Below are 27,250 nucleotides of genomic sequence, written 5' to 3' on the forward strand. Positions count from 1 at the left end.
ATTTTATTTTTTTATTTATTTTAAATTATCAGATTAAATATAGATTATTTAGATTTCAGTTCGATAAATTATTCATGTACATGATTGGTACGGTAAATATTTTAAAAATTAAAATTATTTTATTTTATAATCAAATTAATTTTTTTTCTAAAAAATCTTTGCTTTCTGCTTAAGCCATCCGGAGGAGAGCTATAGCTGTTGGGAGTTGGGGGGCGGCGGCGGTGGCTCGAGAAGCCATGGGCCGCCAAGGGCAAGATGTGTGGCAACTACGGCGTGGTGAAGCCATGGGCCGAGGTGGGTCGCGGGTTGGCTTGGACTATAGGTGGATGGGTGAGAGGTAAAGGAGGCACGGACACCATAGGCGAAAGAAGAGGACGGAGGAGTCGCAGACCACCAGAAGGGTTAGAGGGGTGGTGGTAGCTCGGAGGAGGCATGGGCTGTCGGGGAGGGGGACATAGAGGAGCGAAGGAGACACAAAAGGCTCGGGTCGTCGTGCGAAGGAGGTGTGGAAGGGGGGTGTGGGGGTGGCACGGAGGAGTCATGGACCACTGGGGGTGTTGGTAGAGGGGGGCTCGGAAGAGACGTGGGTCATAAGGGTGGGGGGAGGGAGGTGGTGCGAAGAAACGGAGGAGGCATTGGGGGGCTTGGTGGTGCTGCAGAGGAGCCACGGGAGGGAGGTAGGGGGCATAAGGAGTCACGAACCATCAGAGGATCGAGGGATGGTGGTGTCTCGGAAGAGTGGCGGGCCATGGGGGAGGAGGGGTTGGGCGCGGTGAAGCTATAAGCAGAAAGAGGAAAAAGGAAGGAGAAAAAAATAAAATATTATTTTTAAAAAAATAATAAAATATATAAAAAATAATAATATATAGTATCTAAAATATTTTTTATAATAAAATATTATAAAAAAGTATCGTAGCAAAATCTTTCAAATTTATGTAGATAGATTAGGGTGAAAATGGGTCTGGGCCGAGCCGACTTTAAATGGAGGTACATGCTAAGCCGAGGCAAGATAAAAGTAGAGCCCATGAACATTTCAGGTTGGACACTTAGGTCCAGCCTGAGCCCGCCATAAACATAACCCAAATCAGACCCAAACAGAGAGACCAATTGTTAAGCCCGAAAACTACCTACAAAGCTATTGTTGTTGGATTCTTTCTTCCTTCCCCTCTTTGGGACCCTAAATCATGAAACTTCTTATTTATCCACCACCGAAGTAGAGGCTGCTGATATATGGCCGAATCACTGCTAAAACCCACCCACAACCACCAATCTCTTATCATCATCGGCTAGGGTTTCAAGAGCTTGGTCCCCTCCACTCCCACATACCTACAACATCACTGATTTTCATAAGCTTGACAACGACGACTGATTGATTAATTGGTTCCTAAGAAGGCATATGCTTTAGTGAGAGCTACAACCATAGCTACCTGGGGGAAGGGGAATTGGAGAGGGTCTATAAAGATTCCAGATAGCTTTCTTTATGCTAATGATGGTGGCATCGCTGCTTGTTTCGTTGGTGCGAGTGGTCATGCTTGTCAGGCACATGACGATGTTGTTGGTGCTGGCACCAAGGTTCACCTGCACGAGGCTATAATGTGAGGGTCACTTGCATGTGAGCAACAGATCATCTTCTCTCTTTTGGATGGATAGACCCAGTTGGATTTTAAACTAGGCTCAGACTTGTAGTTTGAAACAATAAATAAATAAATAAAATTGGACTTGAGCCTAGCCCGAAGCTAAAAAAAATTTCAGCACAAACTTGAGTACGGGCATGACCCAACCCAACCTGGCCTAGTTCCAACCCTAGAGATAATGAGCTTATGTGCATGCATTACTACCTGTTCACCTTTTTTTTTTTTTTTTTTGCCTTATTGGAGCCGGCTTCATCATGGAGACCTAGAATAGATACAACCATAAGCATCCGTCCTAATCAAGTCACAAGGTCGTTGGTGTAGCTCTGATAAAGACTCCCATATCACTCTGCCATATAGGATGCCACCCAGTTGGCCATGTTGTTGCCTTCCCTGTAAGTACGTTTGACCAAACAACAAATGCAGCTAGCAATGAGTCTTTGAATGTTGATAAACAAGGGGAGGTGGACATGAGGGTGCTCCATCACCGTTTCACTTTTTCTTTACAATTCCCTGTGATAGGTCCTCTAACATCTATCATGGATGAGGAACAAGATCATGATATGTGCCCTTTTCTTATGTCATTGTTGTTATATATCCTCCTTTAAATGAGTGGGTCGCAATTATGGCACGAGGGGAAAGTGCACAGCAGATGGTGCATTCTTGGCATATGCCACTATCTACAATTCAGCACTGTCCCTCAAACATACATTTTGCATCCTGACAGGGAGTTTCTGTGGTATTAAAGAATAAATGGTTTGAGTTTTCATAGAGACCAAAATTACCCTACATACCCTCTAAAGCTGTTTTCTAATCTTTGTTACAGGATCCTTTATCAAATCATAATCTAACCAATATTATAGCCTAATTTTACATGTTTCAAGGTGAATGATGTGATTCAGAATAAATAGACGACTTTATTTTATTGCACGTGCTACCATCGAGTGCTTGCTTGTATAATTCTACTACCTAGGGCTTCTTCTCGAGAACTATTCCATATCGGAAAAGTAGCTAACATTTGTTTCTAAGACTTTATAGGACTAGAGAAAAAAGGAACAATTACAATTTTGCCATCTGAGGTTAGGCCGAATTTCATTAAGCCTCTGTGATTTGAAAAGTAGTACTTAACCCATCTGTGGTCAAATTCATCAGACATAATCTTGCCTCATTACCAACCTGCATGGTAAAATGATTCAATAATTTTTCTGGGCCCTGCTATGTAGGAGGAAGAGGGAGAGGAGTCACGATCGACGAGACAGTAAGAGGATGAATAGGTGGAGATCTGGGAGGGGAAGGAGAGGGGTACCCTATCAAGCGCGAGGAGCCCCATGGCACCGACGAAGAGACCTTCATTATCATGGCCACACCCAAAGATGATGCTAGAGATGGGAGCGAAGTCACCGAGGGTCATCATCTCCATCATGAAATCCCTGATGGTGTAGGACCCATCATCGTAGAAGATCTGGTAGAGGCACAATGAGCCTTCGATGCCACTTGAGGAGTTGTCGCAGGTGGAGATGTCGAGGACGCAACAACGGGGTGAGTCGTAGAGGAGGGGCAGTAGGAGGAAGAGACAGAGGGGTTGAAGATGGGGTCAAATTGCTCATAGCAATCTGCGCAGGGCTGGCATTGGATTTAGGTGACATCACTCCTAGTGTCCAGCAGCATATACAAGAGCTTTGGAGGGCTCTTTATCTCCATTCTAGAGAAGTACTCATCGCTACTCTGACTGGTCCCAAAGATGATCAGTCCCAGGATATCCTCCACCAATGCTGTGAACTCCTCCACCATAGGTTTCATATTTGGGCGTTTGATGTCATGGTTGCAGCAAGCAAAGATGTTGAGGGCACGGCAATGGATAGAGGAGGGGGGAGGAGGAGGAGGCGAAGGGGTCGAGATGGGGTCGGATTGCTCAGAGCAATCTGCACAGGGCTAGTATTGGACCCAAGTGACGTCGCTCCTGGTGTCCAACACCATATGCAATGGCTTCGGAGGGCTCTCTATCCCCACTTTAGAAAAATACTCGCCGTTGCCCTAGCTAGTCTCGGAGACGATCAATCCGCGGATGCCTTCCACCGAAGTTATGAACTCCTCCTTCGCCACAGGCTTCAGATCTAAGCGTTTAACACTATGGGCGGTGAGGATGATTGATTTTCTTCGATAAACAATCCTAATTCCCATATCCTTGAATCCATTTTACCATATAGATGGATAACGGAGAAAGACTGTGTCTGACGGATCTGAGCACATGTGGATTAAGTGCTACTTTTCAAACTATATAGAACTTAGTGAAATTAGATCTAATCTCAGGTGAGAAAATTGTAATGATCCCAAAAACAACAGGCTCAATGATTTGGGAGTTTGCTCGATCAATGCCAGCCCAGCTCAAAAATTTGTTGTATTTTGATGCCGTGGGTTGTATGTATAATAGGGTTGTGTCTCCGTAACATTCTACCAAGAAGAAAATGAGCACAAATTCTTTATGCTGCATGTGCGGCACATAGGGTGCAGTGTACCCTTGAATGACGTCCATCACAGATGGACAGCCACACACAAGCACAAGTACATGCCGTACATATTGTTTGATGGCCATCTATCCTTTGATGGACACTATCCATCGGTGCATCGTGCCCTACGGTCGGTGCCATATGCACACCATAAGGCACCTGTGCTGAAAGAAAAAATTATTGCACATGCTTCAAGGAGGGAGGGGGTTTGAGGGATAACAGAGATCGGCTACAATGAAAGCTCTCACACAGGGTACCATAATTCAGCTTTCACAATCTTTTTCACTCAAAAGGCCATTCCTCTTGACAACCAACGAAGCAAAAGAGCATGAGATCCATCACCAGCTCAATTGAGACACTACTAATTAAAAGTTGGCAAGCATAGTGGGGCGACCCCCATTCCCATACAGATGTAGCTCATTTGCGCGGATGAGCGACTCTTAATGGGATACGCAGTGGAGGACACTCGACAGGGTGAGAGAAGAAAAAGAGCAAGAAAATTGATCGTGACCAACCTTAGCTTTTGCTTTAACGATAAGAAAAAGAATGAGCAGAAACGAGAAAAGGCTGCAGCATCCATCGACAACGACGGGTTGAAATTCTGCATCTCCTGGAACCAGTAATATAGAAGCCTTTGCTTAGTTTTGAGATTTATGATCTTTTGGACGAACTTTGTAAAGATCTGCATCATTATGCTGCTGGACGGTATGAGATAGAAGTGGGATAAAGTTGGAGACTAATAGAAATAATATCTTTTTGAGGGAAAGATTAAGCGAGAGCCTGATCAATTCCATTAAAAAATTAAAGTACCAAAAGGAAGCATTACAGAAATTCCAGATTGAATAACTAACAAGATCATAAATTGAAATAAAAACATTAAAAGAAGAAACTTTCCTTCTTCTAAAGATTTAGATGTTGAAACACAGGATTCAGCTTCCTTCTAATATTGTCAGAAGTAAATCTAGTCCACACTCTAAGTAGATGCTTCAAGAAGATCCGCAGCTCTCCTCTGGATAAAATCTTTTCAGTCATCTCTAACGTCAGGAACCAACCTACGGCTGAAGCCAAGTCATCCATTCAAATTTCAAACTGAAAATCTTCTCTCTTTTTTTACCAAAAAAAAAAAAAAACGCCATTCTTTTTTTAGATAAGTCTCTTTGCAGTCTTGCCAAAGACCATTTACACTACCAGGGAGCTGAGTCATATGAAGAATCTGGCAGAAATGCAACCAAATTGACTTTGAGAAGGAGCACGAGGCAAACAGATAGTCTGTGCGTTCTCCTGTTCGAATAAGGGACAAGCCACCAGAGCCAACCAATTCCTTTTCCTTAAAATTCTCAGGATTTAATTCTTCGAAGAGTAGAGCATCAATGCATTTGATTCTCTACTAGAGGAATGCTCCAGACTTATTTGATATGATAAGAAATGACTGCACTAAAGTTCAATCCCTTGTAATAGTTGTTGACTATTAAAATTCCATTGGCACTTCATCACCATCTAATTGTGTCCATTTCAAGAAAATCACATCCAGCAACAAATCGGTCCACTCGACCAACACTCTATTGACATGTTGTAAGTGGGGGGAGCCAATTCCATATTCAAATTTAAATCCAACTAGGGTTGATCTCAGTTCGGTTCAGTCGTATAACAGACAGGACTCAAAACATATTTATATTCCCTGGGTCATTACCAGTAATCAGATGAAGTATTAAATATGAATTGCAATAACATCATATCACAGTGATTTCAACAAGACAACCCTCACACACAAAGATGCGAATTGTCATCTGATCCACCCAAATTTGGAATGTTAATTTATAGACAGGAAACATAAAATAGAAATCTGAAAAAAAATAATATAAATGACTAAGTGAGGAATAGATGATTCCATCATCAGCATTAGTGAAATTAATGGATCAACAGTATTAACAGACTTCCAAAGAAAACCTATCCCATACAATGCAGCTGCCACAAAAATATTCCTGTTGAGTGACAAAATTAAGTCCAATCTCCATGATGATAAAATTGATACTTTCCAGACACTAAGCCATCCACATCCCTGCTATCATAGATGTACAAAAAGTCATTTTCATAACCATATCTCATAGCCCAAACAGAAAGCATGTTGAAGTACAGTTCATGAAATAAAAAAAAAAGTGCATACAACTTGAACATTGAAGAGATGGAAACCAGTCTCCGTTTTCAAGGAAACTGGAAATTACTCAGCAGATATCCAATTACTTAGCATCCAATGCTGATTATTTTAACACTCAGTTAAGGCAGATTTCATTGAAATGAAACACGGTATCACTTGTCAGTGAAATTCTATCAAGTTTGACTATATCTAGCCATAGACATCACTACGAGCATAATTAAACCAGAGAGGCCCGCCATCAACTGTTAGATTAGAAGATCAGGAATAAGCAACTTGTAATTTCTGCTTGCTTAAGTATCATTCCTTACAATTTCTCATAAGCATGGTATTTGTGTATTACACAGCCTATAATACTTTCCCTTTTCAAGAACAAAACATCTGAAACCTTTACTGCTCATGTCCCGCTATTGCCTGACCTCTTTGCAGCAAAGAACTGACGAAGAAAAGAAAGCTTGCCTCCACCACGTGCAGAGGATCTAGCTGTAATGGTGCCCCTGTTCTTCACCACAGAAGGAACAGCTTCAGGCTCTGGTGAGGATGGTGGCGGAAGGGTGAATAGGAGGGCATTTAGCATCCGTATGATCTGGCTGAAACTGGGACGTGTATTAGAGTCCTCAACCCAGCACGACTGCACAATGAACATTAGCTCAGGCGGTGCATCCTCTGGAAGGGGTGGCCGCATTTGCTACAGGAGACAACAATTAGTTCAAGTCAGCAAATAGTAACAATAAAGATACAATCACTTTGTGTACTATCAGAAAAGATGTGAAACTTTCCACAACTAAGAAAATTCAAGCATCTGTTTTTGGATCAAGATATCACTGATCTAATATAGCTTTGTATATCACTTAATCTTGCAGACAATCTTTAGCTAATAGTGCAACAACAGCAACAGATGGCAGCTATCACACTCATTACAAATGCATATATAGTAATCAAACAATATGATTGACAGTCTGCAATCACTCTTTTTTTCCTCAATAACTATTTATAAAATAGAAATAGAAAGTAAACAATGTAGAAAAAGCATGCATGCACAGCTTGCTATATTGCACTTTCTGAAATTGGCCTTCATGGATTTATGCAGTTTGGGAAACGGAAAAAAGAGGTACAGTTTTAGCAGCAATGTTCACCGTACTGATACATACCACCTGTACCAGCCATAATGGTACCAAACTGAGACTTGGTATGCAGGGTGCGCCAAGTCTCGGTACACCAAACTGATCCTTGTACCAGGCGTATCAACACCATATCACCATGGTACTGGTATAGGGTCTAGTACTAAACTTACAAACCTCATTTAACAGTAATAACGAAACATCTTACAGAATATAAAACTTCTTCTCTTACATAACTCTTTATGATCCATCCGCCATAATATTTGGCAAGGATTCAGAAACAATGACATGGGACCGCTGCATACCATGATATGTATCATACCAACCACTGAACTGAAAAGACCTCCATGATTTTTAAAAAGCTTCAACTCCAATGAACAAATTATATCACCCTAACATGATCATACGGAGAACCAAACTTTGTTGCTAATAATAACAGTGTCCTCGTACTCGTTCTATTATAAACTTAGGTGATCTTCCTGAATGAGCCATCTCACACTATGTTTAACTTATGTACAAACAGAAAATTCAGATTTTCATTAATAAAAATCTTCCTGCTATATCTTATTGAACATTTTAAACATACAAGGAGATGCTCTCTAATGAAAATAAATTCCATAATTTATATCTGCTTTCTTGATTGTGTTGCACAACAAGTCAATTATAGAGAGCAACAAACTTCAATTCAAACATGTCTTCATAACCAAATTGTTCCTGGTACCAACCATGCAACCAATAGCATACCATATCTTGGACCATCCCAAGACCATCCACTCAGGATCAGAACTTCACAGCAGCATATGGATCGTCGCAGCATCGTGCTACTCAGCCATCTTTATAAATATACCTAAGAAACTTTGCACTGCTGGCTGATTCCATCTCATTATTCATCTCAAAGAAAATTTTCATCATGTTAGGAAATGAGAACCAGGCCTGACAAATGACAGGGATGAGCCACATAAAAGGTACCAGCATTGCATTATAAGGCAATAGACAGAGAGTATTACTGTAAGAATCTGACCTATATCTAAACCTCAAGTGACCCACAAAACAAAGTTACAACATCCCAACAAGAAAAATCTTCAGTCTTCTAGAGATTTCACCATCATGACATCTATGATTTTCCAATTTGGTCGATATAATCCAGCCCTTTGTGGCCTGAGATTTCTTCAGCAGATTAAGCACCACTGTCTAGCCCATCCACACACAAACGACTAGCATCCTAGGCAGTGGCTTACTCTGACCCAAGCACAAACCCATTCCAGCCTGTTCACTTGCTCGGCACATTCTGGATGCGGATGGGATGTGCACTGCATGCTCCTCTGGGTGCCTATTCAGCTGCTTCCTATGGCCAGCCAAAGAGCTCTAATCTACTATTTTTTTGCATGTGCCGAGATTTTGCATACTTCAACAACGTGTTTGTACTCTAGTATCACGGCCCTTGCATGGTAAGAGGTTGACTGTCCTGCCACTACCCCTTCAATTGTAGATACTAAGTTAAACAGATGAAAAAATGAACTTGGGAAGACACTAGAAGTACAAATTTTCCTATGAAAAGACTTACATAATCCATGCAACATAAAACCAAGCCCAGTATCATTTTTTACAGAATAAATATTCAACAGACATGTTCAGCTGGTAACTCTATATGTACAGAAGACTGAAATGGAATCTTAAGAAAATATTTTATGTTTTGGTATCTTCATAAAAGACTTAATCGGTTATCCAATCAGTTGTAATATAAAAAAGAGATTGGATACTTAATTTTCACCTTGAAAGCAGCAGCATATGCAGCCTGCAAGTTGGACATGCCTTCAAACGGCATTCGGTTGGTCAACAACTCCCATAGAACAATGCCAAAGCTGTACACATCAACCTTGTTGGTGTAGTGCTTCTTCTCACCACGCCGCAGTGTAACTGTGCTATATAACTGCAACATTATATTTAAATTCAGATAAGAGGGTCTGCAGCTCATGGTAATAAATCTAAAAGCGCAAACCACAAGCAAGAGTTTACAGTTAAGGAAAAAAAAGAAAAAGATAACTCAACAACAGCAAGAAGTGGAACAAAAGGGCATCATATGATATTTCCTAAGATCATATATTAAATCATAAATCCAGTTGCATAATATTCACAAATTCCAAACAAATTCCAAAGTATCAGACTCATTCACAAAGCTTACCCTATATGGATGGCATAAGGCTATCAATTTAAGGTTTATTCTAGGAAAACATGGTACAAAGCAATTTGTCTTGAATTAGATAATAAATGAGAAATTTGACAATAAACTGGGTCTAGATCCTTAAGGAACAGAGAGTGTAGGACAAGAGGCTGCAGAGAGATATAACCAGTTAAATAAATAAACAAATGGAACACAAGACATGAGTATTTCTATACAGCATAGACACCTTGATGCTTCCCACTAGCCAACAAATATACTACACCTCATGATTATATTTGCACAAAGGGGAAAAAGTACAAACAACAAAAAGGCATTCATGCAATGAAATAGGTGACACACAAATTACACATTTTTCATAATGTTAAGAGAGTGCCTTCTGTTTATAAATATAAACCATACTATACCCACAATTATCCAGCCCTGACACAACTATCTGAGGTCAGCTTCAAGAATCTTTATTCACCAAGCATTCCTATCGAGGGTCACCTCTAGTATTACTAAAAGCCCTTCAAATCTCTTTGTTGATACATATGGACAACTATGAAAAAAGATTATAAACAAAAAAGATTATAAATATTTTGGAGAGAATTTATAAAAAGAAATTATACATATTTTTGAGAAAATTGACTAAAAATAATTTATAAATATTTATTCAGCTATCTGGAAGTTATAGGATCATGCCTTTAAACACATCAATACAGACTCCCTTTTACCCTACTAAAACACACTCTATATAAAAGATATTTCAACACTTCCAATAGTTATGACAACTCTGATGAATTTATTCCATTATCTTATTGAGCTTATCCTCTACACACTGATTTGTAGCCAAAACTCTTTACTATAGGATAGAAAAGAGATGTGGCAACCTTGAACAGTTTCCAATTGAATTCCCAAGGATTTACACTCAGTGACATTAATAATAAAAGTTAATAATTCTTAAATAATCAAAAAGTTAGTGATGTATCACCTCAGGAGCCATCCAACGGTATGTACCAGTTTCAGCAGTCATCATCTCTGTCACAGTTTCTTCTCTTGCAAGTCCAAAATCAACAAGCTTGACATTCTTCTGATTTGCAGTAAGCAACAAATTATCTGCATATTTTTAATCATGTTTTGATAAGCGAAAATGTGGAAAATGTACCGAAAGAAATATAGAGCTAAGCCTAACACTAGATAATCTTGTATATGAATGATTGTACATCAATAAGATGGAAAGTAAAGTTGATATTCTCATTTTGCTGGAAAAAGCAAGTTGATAAAAATGGGATGCTAACACTTCATATTGTTGAGACCTAGAGTATTTCATATACTATTTCTTCCTATATATTTGATACAGCATCAAAGAGTATTTGCATAAACATGTACTCTAGAGGAAAAAATTGCCAAAATGCGCTAACTGAAGTCAAGATTCACAAACTGACAAAGCCTAGTAACTTAAACACAGTTATTCTTCCCCCTTTCTGGCCTGCAATAAGAACATATGAATATCAAAATTGGAAACTAGATAACCATCATTGTTTATCTTATCCCTGAAGCATCAGACTGACTTGATCAACAGAAAAGGCACATTCTTTTACAATAAAAAGGTACTGGGATACAAGCTAAAAGCTAGGAAATATTATAAATAGTAAGATATGAGAACAAGGATTGGCTGAGTGTACCCCGTTGTTCTTTTACGGGCACTGTACATCAACAATTATCTTCCCTAAACATGACCCTGAACACAAGAAACAATTTACACTGTAGGAGAGCCACACTAATAACACTTGGCAGACAACCAACAAGAAAAAAAGAAGGAAAAAGAAAAAGGTCTTCAGATCTTCAAACAGGAAGGAAGGCAAAATAATTAATAAGAACAGATCCAGCATACTAAAAGAATTTCCACTGAGCTACTAGAAGGATAGATTTAATTGTGGCATCTTCAAACATTTGAAACAAGGGATCCTGTGACCGCAAATACCAAAAATCAGCACCAGGCAGGCCAAAATATCAGAAGACATAAGCCAATATAATGAGATATTGATAAAAGAGAACTATCTATCAAGAAACAACATTTGATAATGTGTTCCCCACAGACTCAGGTTGCTTCCGACAGCAGCCAATTGAACATACACTTATACTCGGGAGTTCTTTTCATCTTAACAGTCCCTTGCAGAAACTACTTACAAACAGACAATCTATCAGTGGGCATATGACCTAATCAAAATGCTGATGGAGCTAAGTTTAAAGTACTTCAAGGAATAATTAATGATACAAGAAATAAATGAGCAGATCTATACCAGGTTTCAAGTCTCGGTGTATTATCCCATTAGCATGTAGGCAGTCCATTGCACGAGCAATGTCAAGTGCAAAGCTCACTGCTTGACGAAGATCCAGCTTTTTGGGGCGAATGGTCAATAAATATTTTTTTAATGACATTCCTGGTAGTAGCTCTGTGGCAATTACCATGATTGGGTCCTTGCATGCTCCAATGAACTACAAAAAGGAGGACGACAGTTATAAGTGGTTCAGAAAAATTTTAAGCAGAAAAAATGTACTAATCGGAAATAAGCATTAAATCAGTTGGCTGAGGACAATGAGCAGGACAAGCCTGGAACTTTCGTGCCCAATTTGGAGGTAATATATTGTGCATCTAGTTAATCACCATCACAACTTATTAAGAAGAAATCACACACCTTGACAAGGTTCTCATGTTTCACTCTGGACATCATATTCACTTCTCGAATAAAACGAGCTTCAAGTGTTGCCTTTTCTTCAGGAGTGTTGCCACTATTTAGTACTTTGATTGCCACAATCTGGTCTCTATACCTGATTGAAAAGAAAGAGATTTAGCAGACTGCTTTAATTAATACTAATCATATCAACTTACAAGCAATAAATATTTTCCTGGAAAAAACTTATTTAAAAAAATTATAAAAAGTCATCAACCTTCTTAATGATCGACAGACCATTTTATCATGTTAACAAAATATAATAAATTTTTAGTTCATTTGAACAAGAATCATCAGAAAATATTTATAGAAGTCACTGACTAGATTTAAAATGACTAATTGTTTTGCACCTCTCGACAATGTCAAGAGAAGTTTTGAGTGTTAAGTCCATTTGCACAGGATTTAACCTCAAACAAGTTTCAAGTCAAAATCAAAAAACATTCCACAATAAAGTTGCTCAAACTTAAAGGTCATCATATGATAATCAAAAGCCAAATAGCATTTCCAGTTAGGATGGAAATAATGAGTCAAGTAGGCTTTAGGTTTTTTGTGCAGATTGTATCAGCTTTTTGCATGAGTTATGCTGCGCTCCACTAGACAAGAAGGTCTTGTCAAGAAATTGATGTGCGTATCACAGTTTCTTTGTAATTGAACCTTACCATCTGATTACTATGATATTATCAAAATTTACCAGCCACATTAATTCTTTGTTCAAGGTTTTGTGTTTTCTTCCATATTCTAGTTATCTCATCTTATGTTGTTTCCTAAAAATTAGCAAAGAAATCATGAAAGTTAATTTATAAATCTTTAAACAAATACTTAAAATTCCCGCCAAATTGATTTAGCAAACATAGAATGGTTCTCCTGTTTTCCGCATACTTTTATTAATTAGATTTTTTATTTAGATTTTTATGAATGTCCAACTACGTGAATTCTTATGCCTTGTTCTCCTTCTTTGTTTCGGAAAAAAAAAAAAAAGGTTACCCCGTCGTACAAGCTATAACCATAAATGTAGTTCCTGATAAAATATGCCTGTATATGTGAAAGGAGAACATTTGCAAGTGAGAAGTTCGTGAAACCATGTCGTTAAAACAGGGGTTCACGGTTTACATGGTAACTAGAACCGTAAAAAGGTACCAAAATTTCCTTTTTCCAGCACAGAAAGGAAAAATAAAAGCAAAAGCCATTCAAACAAATCAGGATTTTGCACTTACTTTCCCTCGTACACTTTGCCATGGGCTCCTTCTCCAATCTTCGATCCGATAAAAAGCAACCTTGGGTCAATCAGTAGCTTCTCATCGATATCAAGTGATGGAGCTGGAACAGCACCATTCTTTCCAAACGAGTGCCTTCCAAGCTGACCAAAATCATCCGCCACTTTGTTTGGCCCTGGACGCTTGAAATCCTCACACTCTTTTCTACCATCTTTACAGTCGCCACCACGACTCATGTTGAGGCAATCACAGACAACACAATCACTAGTTCAAAACCCCTAAAACATATAAAACAACAAAATCCAGTCGACCCTTCCACAAGTTGAATAAAACACTTTTCGCTCTACTTCACACAAGGAAAAAAAAAAAAATCGAATTCTTCCCCGATAAAACTCCCTTCGGATCCTAGTGGAGTGCAGCAACCACTATTCTATTTACAAAAAATCATCTATGTAAAAATATCACATCCAAGCAACAAGTCCGAGGGAAGAAACACCCGACGGATTTATCTCTTCCCCAACCAGAAGCTTTACTCCACGTATCCAAATTTTTACTGATACTAAAATCTCTTCCCGAGTTAATAACTCCGGAAATACACCAAGAAATCAGTAAATATACAACAAAAAAGCTATCAAACTCTCAAATTCAAATCCGTTACTTTCTACCTCTACAAGAACTGTCAACTGTACAGCAAAAATTGCAAGCAAAGAAAAGCAGAAAAAACCAGGAAAAAAGAACTTCGAGATTTTTGTCTAAAAAAAATTCGGAAAAACCTACTCTCCTTTGAACTGGAATCAATCGGATTTTGTGGCCTCTCACTCCGTTAACTCGTCTACAAACTTCGAAATCGAACCCGAATTTTCAGGGCGCTCTCTTTCAGTTGGATGGGGCAAGGAAGGGGCCGTCCGAGAGGATTTTCCGCGCATCGTCCTACCACGAGGGCAGCCGTTTTTATACGCTAGGGAAAGACTGGGCTTCCGGTGGATGTCCCCAGACCAACGAGAACACGCCAGGTGGCCCCTAAGGTGGGGGAGTGGCAAAGGTGAGCTTGTGGTCACCGCGTCGGCGATTCGTGCTGATACGATTCCCTTCGGGATATCAAACGCGTTTCCCGTTTTCTGTCAGTCTTTTTTTTTTTTTTAATGCAGCATGTGAGTCCCATGACCATCGGATATCGGTTTATATATTGAAACGGTGAGGTGTGGTGGACTCTCATGGGTTGTGGACCAGTGATTTGATGGTGGGAACTGGGAAGGACGGGACGGCCGACCATTTTGACTGGGGTGGGGATTGGTGGGCCCCACGGCCGTGAGGACGGGCCGTGACCGTTGTTTGACTAGAATATGGAAACGAAGTCAAGCGCCATGGCAGCTATGTAATCCGGGGAGACTTTATAAAAAAACTAAGAATCAAAAAACAAATAAAATAAAATATTATTAATAATAAACAATATACCAAAAAATAAATAATATAAAAAAGATAATATTTTAATATGACTGGTTAACATAAATAAATATACTGAATTCATGATTCTTTTCCATGTATTACTTCACCACGCACAAACGATGGAACAAGAATCTTGACTCATAAATGCTCCGCTCTCTATTCGCATCCCATTTGAATTTTCATTTGGATTGAAATTATGTTGACTGAATACTAATTTTTTACCCCACTGATTGCTTACGAATAATAAAATTATTATATAATAAAAAATTAATTTATTAAAAAATATTTTAAATAAATAATAAAAATATATTTATTTATATTTTGAAGATCAATAACAGATTTTAATCATGTAATTAAATAGATATAAATAAATTTCAATATTATTGATATAATATTTGTATTTAATGCAGGAAGAATAGTTAGATAAGAAAATTCTGATATGTAATATATAAAAAATTAATTTTAATTTATATAATATTTATAGATGAAAATTTAGTGCTGATATGAACAGTTTATTTGATTGTTTAATTTTTTTAATCTTTTATTTTTATATATATATAATTATATATATATATATATATATATATATATATATATATATATATATATATATATATATATATATATATATATATATATATATATATATATATCATAAACCACTCAATGCATATATTTTAAATGTCTTAATTAAGTTATTCAAGCTGTATAGTTACAATAATGGCATCGTTGGATACGATTCTTTCTCACAAATAAATAAATAAATATGAATTTTATTATAAATAAATAATTAAATAATTTTAATTTGTTTAGAATGTTTTTTATTTTCTGATGGAATGTTAAGAATTTATTCTCATCTTATTTCTTCAAAATAACTTGTGGTAGTTATGGTATTGTTTATTGCCTTGTTTTGTACCTTTGTGGAGGCAGCTCTTACGAATTTTTTTTTTAAACATTTTAGATTGGCCCGCTCAATCGGGGTCTAATCTTAGCGATGGTAAGAGAAAATACAATCGTTTGTAAATAAAATCATGGATAATAATCAGATATTAAGGAAGTTTTTTTGATCATTTTAAATTTGAAATATAATAAAAATGGAATGTCAACATATATGGTTTGTGTTTTGTAGATGCCTTACAGTAGTTATCAAGCCATGCTCAATTCTATAACATTTTATTTTTTATTTTAAATATTGATTATATTTTAGTAAGACACTGCTATAAGTACTTTATTTGCCATTTGCTGGTGAACAAACTAAGTAGTACAATCTTAATTCTAATTTTGGAGGTTACACTATAAGATTTTTAAATCTAAAGATATCAATTATCTCGATGAGTGATTGGGATCAAGATGGATTGAGATCTTGTATCTTAGTTAGTATGACAAGAAAAAATTAAAGAGGAACTTTTTTTTAAAGAACTCACAATATTCTAGAATTAAGATATTGATATGTCAATCAATATAATAAATCTAAGATTATTAACTATATTTAAATATCAATTTTAAGAAATACAAAAATTAGATTAAAAAATAAAAAATAAAAAATAGATTATCAATATGAGTATACTATATTGGTGGATATTTCTTATTTTATTAATCTTATATCAATAAAAATGATAGGACCAAAGTTTTTATATATGCCATTAGATTGGGGTGGGGGCTTGTGCTCGGGACCGGTACAAACTAACATTCATGGTCTCAATTGAGATAAAAACCTTACATGGAGGGCAATGCATGGTATGGTCTACGTATATAAGTGAGAGGTTGTGCATTTGAATGTTATCATTTATATATGCAATAAAATAGGTTGATGGCCTTAGCTTATTATTTATAATATGTAATTTATAAAACTAGTAAGTCTTGGTAAATATATTGTGACAAAAGGAAAAAAGAAAGCCATACGTTTCATGTGAAAAGCTAAGAATTACCCATGTGGCAAGAACAAGTATTTACTTTATGACCATAACAGGCAGGCCATAATCTCCATGATAGGAGGATGACACATATCTAAATGAACCAAAGGATGAGGGTGCTAGCACTAAAGTTCCCATGGAATGTGACATTTGGCTACATTACAGCCATACTATTTAATCGTTTGCAACAAAAATAGTGGTTTTCTTTAAGTAGATGAATTCATTTCATACAATTTTGATCCACATAACCAAGCATGGGTATCACACCATGTACCTCAGCATTAAACCATGTAATGCAATACATGTACATCGAAAGTAAAACTAAGTCCAAGGAAAGGGCATTTGTTTTGCTACGTTACTTCTAATGCATGCTATGAACATATCGTAGTTACAAGGTGTCATAAATAAGAATGACCGCTTTTGAAGGTACAAAGGACCAATTACATCCATGCGATGGAAGCCACAACTAGTCTAACGGCAAAAGACAGGTTAATTTAAAGCAAAAAAAAAAATGCAGTACTTATTTGTTTGCTTGGATGCCTAACGTCCTCAGCACGGAATCTACGATCAAACAACGTAGATTTAGAAAAAGCCAAAAATATCACAATAAAACTCACAAATCCAGTATTTTTTCAATACCACTTCTGGATAGAGAATAACATCTATGTATACTATATGTATATGATAATTATAAACTATAATATATATCTCTATTTTATATCAAGCACCATCCGTCTAGAAGTGACTATGCATTGCAACAGATACAGAATAGATCATTAACGTTCCAACTAGATACCTAAGCACTCATGATGTATTTTATCTGTGATTGAAATTGAAGTAAAAAAATTATAATAAAAATTGAATGGATCATATTTTTCGAAATATTTGATTGGTAATTGAAATTAAAATTAAAATTAAAATTAAAATTAAAATTAAAATTAAATATTATAAAATAAAAATTAAATTTTAAGAGGTTGAAGTAATCTCGTTCTTTCTTGAAATTGAAACGAGGATAAAATTTTTCAAATCAAATAGTTCAAATATTTATTATTTATTTATTTTTTTTTATTTTAGGTTCCAAATAAAACAATGTCTACGCTCATTTCTCGGAAGTTCCAAGGTAGTGCAACAAATGCGCAAACTTCTCCTCTGGAAGAGTTGCAAGGTATTGCAACAAGTGCAGAGACTTCTCGTATGGGTTTCGCTTGATTTGCCCTCCCTTTTCTCTTCCGTACTCCGCACTCAAATCAGTCACGTCAACCGGACGTGTTCCAAATTCTACTAGAACTAGAATATCTCTATATGGAGATTTGTTGCTGCCATGTGTCATTATTTACGAGCCGTCTCGACTCTCGTGCCCATCCTTTGTTCCCCAGTGCTCCCGAGCCTCTCAAGGTCACGCACCAAAAATAATGAAATTATGAAAATAATGGGAAAGCGTTAATAAAGGTGATGGTAACATTCAAACTTGAAATAATAATAAAATTGGTCGGTAAGCTTACTTTTAGATTAAGATTGCTTTCTACTGTCACCTTGAACCTTCCAGGAATGAAGTCTCGCATCAGGAAGATTTTTAATTACATGACAGAAAGTTGATTTTGCGAGCACCTTTTTTTTTTTTGATGGTCAAAACTCACGTCAAAGGTGAGAAATCTATGTTAGCTTTCTTTTGCTCAAGAAAAGCTTCACACCGATTAATCATCTCCGTGAACATCAATTTTTTTGAAACAACTTTTAAATCAAATTTTTTATTAAATTATTATTAAAAATCATAATAATTATACATATTTTAAATTATTTATAAATTATATATTTTGAAAGAATTAAGAATACATTTGATTTTCGATCGAAATCAGAATTAAAATCAAAATAGATTACAATAAAAAGTAGGATTGTCATATCCTCTAACATATTTGATTTATGAATTGAATTAAAATTTAAATAAATTTTGAGTTGATAAAAATTAAATTTTAAAAAATTAAAATAATTTTTATTCTCTCTAAAATTAAAATAAAAATGAAACCTCAATCAAATAGGTGAAATAAAAATCATCTATTTTTATTTTTATTTTAGTGCTAGGCTCTTTCCAACAAAATATATTCTAATTAATTTGTATAACACTTAAAATGATTAACAGGTCACATGCAGTCATTATGTTCGACATAGCGTCACATAAATAAATAAATGGAAACAGAGTACCTTCCTGAAGCACTATTAGGACCCAAAAAAGAATATGCGTTTTGTAGCATCAGCAAGGCTGACAAAAGATAATACTTTAGTTTCACGAAGGAAATGAATTTTAGTACAAGATGCTGTGATTTTTATCTCACTTAATGATCCAAATGGCATTTCTTTGGGAAAGGATGATCAAAATTGAATAAACTTTGCTAGCATGAGGACATGATGACTATATCTTATTAAAATTATATATAATTTATTTTTTTATGAAACTATGCACTGCAGGGTCCAGGTAAAAATCTTTTTTCAGACGATTTTGTTCAAAAAATATTTTATTTGCAAATGCATTAAACATGCACATCATGTTCAGCAGGATAATGAAGATCATAAAGAAAATATCCGATCCAAATCAAAAGAATGGCCAATCCAAGTGTTCTCCAATTCGACAGTTAAACATCAGATATTGGAACTAATGAATTTAAATTTTACTTAGTGTGCGCTTCCTCAGATGGTATGCAAATTTGTTTCCCATTAGATGTTTAGAGGGAGAAAAAATATAAAAAACTTGTAGAATAAATCCAATATAATCAGAAATAAATACTTGTATGTTCAAGCTCTGTATTTTGCTGCTAGCATGCCTTTTTTTCTGAAAAAAAAAATCAAAAAAAAAAAAAGAGGTCAATCACCAAAGAAAACAAATAGTGGTCCTCCAATTGGATGGCATGACTTTAAGCCCCTCATCCACCAAATTTTTGAGTGGTGGTTTGTCACTTGGAAGGGCGTGGCCACAAGCACACAAGCAACTAGAGATTTTTTTCTTATAGTGGCTCGCATTTTTCGTCCCACAGAGCGTGACTTTTGTTGTAAAAGACAAAATGGAGCAAGCTAAACCAATTACATTTCAGGATTACGAGGCTTCCACCAACCATTCCATTAGCGTCTCATGATTGGAAGCTTGAAACTACAATAATAACAAGATGAAAACTTGCTGTATCCAGAGATTTTTCATCTCATTAGATACTGTAGGTTGACAGATATAAAGGGACATGTCTCTTTTTGCAAGGATGAGCATGACCAAAATCCAGGAATAAGGAAAAGAAAACATAAAGAACAATCTAACCCCACCATGAAACAATGTACAAGCATCAACTTGTGGCAAGTATGATGGCTACCAGATTTCATCTCCTAAAAGTAGTATACATATTTACCATTATAATGGAGAAAACCTTGACACTTTGTGGTCGAATCATCATTGCATATGAAAGGCTGCCAATTGTTCATTATATGACATCGTATGATTCCTTTTTGTTAATAAATATACATCCTAGCAAGTTTATCTATATTTGAATATATGGAATGATTCGGATTGGGTCATCTGAGTTCTAAGTCCAAACTTGCCTTGACCTAATTATATTTTTGAGTTGCATGTTATATTTCCCTAAAAAGAAGATGATGCAGGAATTTTAATAGTTTGAAGTATCCAGAGTATTGGAGAGACAAAAGAATGCATTAGTTTTGCTTCTGATTTTTAAGCTTTCATTAATATTATATGTGAGGATCCATTTGAATTTATGTCTAGTGTTACATCGGCTATGCAATAGTCAATAGATAAATTCTGGATATTTATATAAAATCAAAGAATTCAAATCATATATTCTATCTAGTCTGTTTGGATGAATTTTTGGATTACAATAAAATTATATTCTCTTTATGCGGATCAGGAGATGCTACAATGGAGGGTTTATAATGGATTTGAGGCATTCATAATTAGATTTGAATAAATTTAGACTCTTTATCTTGATAAAGACATCATGACTTAAATGGAGAGAATATGAGAATCCACATAGAACTATTTAATCTCACATTGTGTAATAGATAGTTCCTGCATATTTATATAATATATTTCGGATATTTATATAAGATCAAGAAACTTAAATAATGCTAGTTTTTTTATGTGAGATCAAGAGTTGTGACTCTATGCCTCTAATATACATCACACATGTCAAAATTATCTAAATATATTAATTTATATGCTCCTGTTGCTTCTCTATACTTATTTAAAAAAAAAAAAAAAATTCATGGAATCCATAATTCAAACCAAGTGAGAATTTGGACTCTTGATTCCTGATGTGAATGGGAAGTCCTCGAATGAAATGGTCTACTCACAACCCGTGACCTTAATTTGAATATGGTGTCTTACGGAATCCATAATTCAAACCAAGTGAGAATTTGGACTCTTGATTCCTGATATGAATGGGAAGTCCTCGAATGAAATGGTCTACTCACAACCCGTGACCTTAATTTGAATATGGTGTCTTGTCGTACCAAAAAAAAAAAATGGAGTGTCCCGATTTGAATGGCGAGTCCTGATATTAATTTGCTGTGTAACTACTAAAATGCACTGTCCTGGAATGGACTACTCACAACCTTCTATAACCAATGATGATTCAGGACTATGGACAAAGTTTCGAGGTTTTTGGCAAAAATATCAGCTACCAGTAAGATGCATGAGCTTGGTGAGAGTTTTTTTTTTGGTAAAGGTGAGAGGTTTTTAAGGTTTGCCTCAATGATTACAACCAAAAATGTCTTATTTGAATTTTGGATAGTTTATTGCTGAAGTATTAGAATGTAGGTAATCATGTGAATAATTATCAGCAATCTCTGCCTGTGGTTCCCGAGGTGGATGCTTTAGCAAAAAGAGTCGCCAACCTTGTGACCATAAAAATCTTCTTTCTTCGTTGCTTCCAATTTGGTAGGGAGTCCCTTTCATCTCTGCCTCTTGTCACATATCCCCTTTGAGAAGTCTAGATCATGGCTATAGCTCTCACTCACTCTCTTTTGCCCGGTCTCTTAAATTTCGTGGTAAAACGCCAAAAGAGTTTGAACAATATGAAGTGCTTTTGCCGAAGGTTGGCTCGGAGAAATATTTCCCACCTAAAATTACGGAAGATGGAAACTTGTATATCAGCTATGGGACATGTCCTCGAGACAAAGTGGTAGACTGGAGAAAATGAAGGCGTGTGGAATTCATAGCATATAGCATACGAAGTCGCCAAATAATTTTCAAAGCTTTGGCAAGATTAGAATATTTCCACATTATGCACATACACATGGTCCGAAGCAAACCGAGTTGCAAATTGGCTGGATAGATGTACAAACCAAGAGAAAAATGCATAAAGTTAAATGAGAGAGATGTCGGTCAGATTGATTGGTTGAACTCGGCTTATTTAGTCATGCTTTGATACATTCCATAGGAACTACCATCACAGACTTTTGCAATGAAGTGAAACATCCATTGACCCATCTATAATAATGCCTCTATTGTTCACAATTTTTGATTTGGTAATTTAATTTTGTCACTGCAAACAACATGATATGGTTTAGTCTTAGACTGTTTGTGGTATGGTATATCACCAAATAGGATTAGGAGGGCTTTCTTCCCTCTTGAGAATGATATGCACACACTGATAGTGCGTTGCAATTAGCAAAAGAAGGTTGTAACCCAAAAAAAAAAAAAAAGCAAAAGAAGGTACTAGCAAGTTTCTGCCAATAGGCTTTGCACCTTTATTTTCATTAATAATAATAATAAATCATGGCCGTTATTAGCCATTATTTTTTTAGAGAGGTGCTAAGTGAGCTTCTCTTCGTTTGTAAGGACTTTGCAGAAAGCATGAATACATAGTCCTTTTTGTCTAATTCCATCTGTCTCTTATTTCTTCCCCTGTTTGCTTTGGTTCGATTAGAGAATTATAAGCCATCTATTGACAAGCAAAGCAATAGAAAAAAATCACATATTCTGCACTAATAATGCAGGGTCTGTTTTCGGTCTGATTCAAAGTAGATACATATCAGTAAAAAGGAAAATATCTCAGTAGAGAATCAGCTGTTTGATTGATTTTGGAAGCATGAATTGGTTTTGAGCTAGATCTACAGGACCTCTTTAGAATTGTCCATGGGCCAAGCTAGTTATGTAAGTACATCATTTCATGACCGAACAAGGGTAAAATGGCGTGCTTGAGCTTAGCCTAGCTTGTCAAGCATTGCAGCCATCTCCAAGAACAGGGTTTATAATTACATATTTCAACATATATATATATAAATATAATGCTTGTGCAATACATATGTTATGATCTCAGCATCCTTCAATAGGCCATTAGGCTTACTGAACTGCACTTAATTGTTGGCTTCGCCACTTCTAAAGAGTAGCTACTTGACAGTTGTTTACCTAGTTTCACTACTGCCCCTGTTGAGCCACACCTTATTACTGAAGTATAAATAAAAACTTTTCAGGCTCTTGGCCTTCATCATTCTAACATGATTTGGATACTTGACATGTCACTAGAATTCAAAACCTTTTCCTCGATCTAGTTGCATAATCAAGTTAAATCATATTTGATGGTGGGCTTAACTGTGACCAGAGATACTTGAATGGCCATCGTTGCATAAGGGAATAGCAAAGATAAATTCTAATTAATAGGTTTGGAGAAATTCAAACTGTTGAAGCTTAAACCACAACAACTAAAATAATACATCCATCTATTCGAAGGATTAACAGGTTACAGAGGGCCAGTCTAAAAATTTTGGTGGAAATTGTTGCTTCTGTTCTAAACATTTTCTTGTGCATGCATCTGTGCGCTTGCATGCGCATGCCTGTGTTTTAGTGTCGGCACACCCATCTCACATGTATGTTGATATATTTTAATTTCTTGATAAATGAACTTTAAGTTCTCTCATCCGCCATGTATGGATAACTAATCAAAAATTTTGAAGTACCGGAGATTTTTTCCTTTTCCCATGGCATAATTTTCCTCTTTGGTGATCATTTGCTCTAGTCCACATTGTCTTCTTTTCTTCATTTTCCCATTCATTTCCAGCATAGCAGTAACATCAACCCTTTTTAGTGCTTCTATTCTAAATTTACCACTAATCCTGTTCTCTTAATACCGCTATTATCATGAGTTTGCCCCTGCTAGGTTTTTTCTCAGATTTAGGTATACCTGCTGCCGTGAAGATCATGTGGATCAATCAAGTCATATCAGAGCCAGTCGGCAACATCATCACGAATACTATGATGCTCAGTTCATCAATAACATTTTTGTGGTGCCACTTACTATTGCATAAGCAACAAGCATGTACTAATCGATGTCTTCGGATAAGAACAGAAATTTGGAGAATTATTACAATCACAGTAGGACCCATATAAAAGAGGCATGAGAAAAACAAGACATGCTGATTTAAATCTGAAAAGCAAAAGTCATATACTTCCAAAACAAGATGGAAGAATTTTATTAGGATAAAACTACTTTAAGGTGACCTACATATGGCAATGCCCATGTTAAGGAGGACATAGAAATGAATCTAATCAGAAGTAGGCATGTTTGGTTTTCTGGGTCCAATTAGACTAAACAAGGACAAGCACTTAGAAAGTAAAATTCACATATTTTTATGATCTCCAGCATCTATAGCAAGTTGGTACATGAATGATAACTGCTGTGCTGGCATGGTAATATGATAGGATACGTACATTAAAAAATTACTTCACAAATAATAATCTACATGTCTTGAAACATGGATGGATATAAATTTGCTAGACTTAGATGGTTAGATCTAATGAAATATTACATCATGCTATTGAAATAATTAATTTTGATACTTATTTGATGATTAGGTTAAAGATTACAAAAAGTACATGAATTCTAACTTTTTGATTTTTTTTTTTTTGGCAATGCAGCTCAAATTTAATAGCTTGGATCTTGAATTTATCCTTCATCATTGATTTTGAATCATTATATTTATTTTAATAAATTAATGTTAAGTATGTACTCTATATGTACACATTCACACACACACACACACACATATAGGATTATAGGTCCGTTGTTGCATATTACATCTATACTGGATTGAATCTAATTATGTGAGTCCCAGTCAAACCCAATCTCATTTTATTCATGCTGGTTCCCAACAGTGTTTATCCAGGCTTTCTATTTCTGGTTGCATTTTTTAAATTTATCTCCAGCACACACCTGCTTTCAATTTTCGTTCATTCCCCCCCCTACTTCTCCCTTTTATTCCTCGTCCGAACTCCGTCGTTGCCGGCGTCGAAAAAGGAAAGAGGCATTAAAAAGAAAAAAAAAAGGGTCAAAAAAAAAAGCGACGCGAACAAGCCCGCTTCCCTCACAGATCTCTCTTGCTGTTCTGGGTAATAATTATCTATTCTTGTAGAAACCGTCTTTGCTCATCGCCAGAAGGAGAGATCAAGAAGGTAACTTTTCGATTCTCTCACTCTCTCACCAGATCTAGGGTTTGAAAATGCTGGGTTCTCTACTGTGATTTTGGTTTCAGTTCATGTTCTGGAGCTCTTCTTGATTCCTCCTCTTCGGTCGAGCTGATTCGATCTCGATGTCTCCGGGAATGAGGTCGGTTTTGTTCTTGATGTTTTGTGATTATTGTTTCCTCGCTCTTATGATGGTTTTTCGGTGGGATTTGGTGTTGGTTCTGGGGTGGGGGATTTGATCTGCAATTGGGGGTGTGCCTCTGTTCCAGATCGCGGGAGTGAAGTCAATCTTGGAGAGGGGATGGGGGAGAGCAGGCTGGGGACTGTCGGTGCGCTGAGCCTGTCAGTGGTGTCGTCGGTGTCCATTGTGATCTGCAACAAGGCGCTCATCAGTACCCTCGGGTTCACATTTGGTGAGAAAGCGAAAGTCGAGCCAATGAGATTGTAGTTTGTTTGGGGTTGCTTTTGAGAAATTTAATGTATTAATTGCATCGATCAGTTGGCTTTTACTTGTGGATATTGCTGTCTTGTCTATGCTTCCACCTTTGTTGTCCTTGGAGGCTTTTTCTATTGCATTCTTTGATCATTGGCTAGGGTTAGGTGGCAGTTAGTCTAGCAGGATTACTCGTAGTTCTTTTCAACTCTGTCAGCCAGTAATTTCTTCTGCCAATAAATTTATTAGCGATATTTTGTTGGCTGGCATGCAGACAATAATATAACTTAAATTTATTCTGAAATGCGATTGTCCTGGCCTTCTAAACAAATAATCTATTAAAAGTAGAATACAGATAGTATTACAATAGATCAGATCTTGGAAGAAGGGATCACTAGATACTATCTCAAGCTTACTTTCAAGTTGCTTTAACCTCTGCTTTCACTCCTTATGCCATTCTAAACTGTAACCAACATAAAAGTCCTTCCCTTGATTCCTTCTTGTACTTGGTTTCATGCTCCCAAATTAAGCTTGGAACTCTCAATACAAATGTTGATAAATATTTAGATACTGTGGGTTTATAGGTAAGATATTATACACATACTGCTAGTTTTTGTAGCAGATGATTAAGGATAATATTTTCTTATCTTGTTAGGCCAATGAGAATGCTCAGATCTTGCTCCTTGCTTGTTTGCTAGCCCACTGGCTTGATGTTCTAAAGAGATTGGAATGAACATAATCATGTTAGGCTAATGACAATGCTCAGATTTTGCTCCTTGCTTGTTTGATAGCCCACTGCCTTCATATTCTAAAGAGATTAAAGTGAACATGTAATCATCAACCATCATGCTTTTGGAGTGTGCGGTAGTATTAGCAAGGTGGAGATAAATTCTCCATAGTGAAACTTGGAGATTGTCCAAGAATCAATGTTTCTGTTGCTTGCTTTGAGTTTCTCAACTTTATTCCTGTATCTGCCCAAACCTCTATTTGTATGATTAAAGGCTCTTATAAGATTCTGTGAAACTTAGTTAACATTTGGTGGTGCACAATTGGTGTATGGATGTGTATCTTCGGACACAACCTGATATGATTCCTTAAGATTTAGTGTTCATATCTAAAGCAATTGTCTAAAAGGTGTCATGGATCCTCTCCTGATATCTTATTTGGATAGAGTTAAACCACAAAGTCTATAGGGGAAAATAAGGGTATCTGGGATTTTGGGACTTGTGAAAATTAGCTGTGCATTAGAGTTATATGAAAGAAAGATAATGAAAATAAAAAAAAAAAATCTTTGATATTATAGGTTTGATAGATTATATTCTAAGAAAGGATTCAAAGAACTGTAATGTTATTTGGACACTTTAAATTTTGGTTTTCTTGACATGTCAGTGCTTGGATGATCAGGATATAGCATGGCACTCCTTAACAGTTGATGCCAAATCATCAAATTATTCACATGAAGTTGTAAAGTAAGGTAGTCAT

The 27,250-nt window shown here is 36.3% G+C and overlaps 2 protein-coding genes across 2 annotated transcripts in view; one reads left to right on the forward strand and one right to left on the reverse strand.

Moving 5' to 3' along the window:
- Positions 1 to 6,551: 6,551 nt before the first annotated feature.
- On the reverse strand, positions 6,552 to 14,439 carry LOC105052286 (serine/threonine-protein kinase STY13). Its single transcript, XM_010933053.4, has 6 exons — positions 13,522 to 14,439; positions 12,272 to 12,404; positions 11,876 to 12,071; positions 10,564 to 10,688; positions 9,183 to 9,341; positions 6,552 to 6,978 (listed from the first exon to the last, which is right to left on the reverse strand). Exons 1-6 carry the CDS (start codon positions 13,755 to 13,757, stop codon positions 6,688 to 6,690), a joined length of 1,140 nt encoding a protein of 379 aa, XP_010931355.1. The 5' UTR covers positions 13,758 to 14,439; the 3' UTR covers positions 6,552 to 6,687.
- Positions 14,440 to 25,082: 10,643 nt separating this feature from the next.
- LOC105052285 (UDP-xylose transporter 3) overlaps positions 25,083 to 27,250 on the forward strand; it is a 16,979-nt gene continuing 14,811 nt past the window's right edge. The window contains exons 1-3 of the mRNA XM_010933052.4: positions 25,083 to 25,323; positions 25,404 to 25,477; positions 25,605 to 25,748. Of these exons, the coding sequence (XP_010931354.1) occupies positions 25,637 to 25,748 (112 nt within the window). The 5' untranslated portion in view covers positions 25,083 to 25,323; positions 25,404 to 25,477; positions 25,605 to 25,636. The remainder of the gene's footprint in view (positions 25,324 to 25,403; positions 25,478 to 25,604; positions 25,749 to 27,250) is intronic.

Source organism: Elaeis guineensis, chromosome 10 (genome assembly GCF_000442705.2).
Source record: "Elaeis guineensis isolate ETL-2024a chromosome 10, EG11, whole genome shotgun sequence".
In the NCBI taxonomy this organism is placed as follows: Eukaryota; Viridiplantae; Streptophyta; class Magnoliopsida; order Arecales; family Arecaceae; genus Elaeis; species Elaeis guineensis.

Excerpts from the sequence above, each read along its gene's own strand:
- LOC105052286 (XM_010933053.4), bottom strand. The coding sequence starts at position 13,757 with ATGAGTCGTGGTGGCGACTGTAAAGATGGTAGAAAAGAGTGTGAGGAT. Across the intron at positions 12,405-13,521 it reads GGCAAAGTGTACGAGGGAAA|GTATAGAGACCAGATTGTGG; the intron begins GTAAGTGCAAAA and ends CTTTTCAATCAG. Across the intron at positions 10,689-11,875 it reads ACACCGAGACTTGAAACCTG|ATAATTTGTTGCTTACTGCA; the intron begins GTATAGATCTGC and ends AAAAATATGCAG.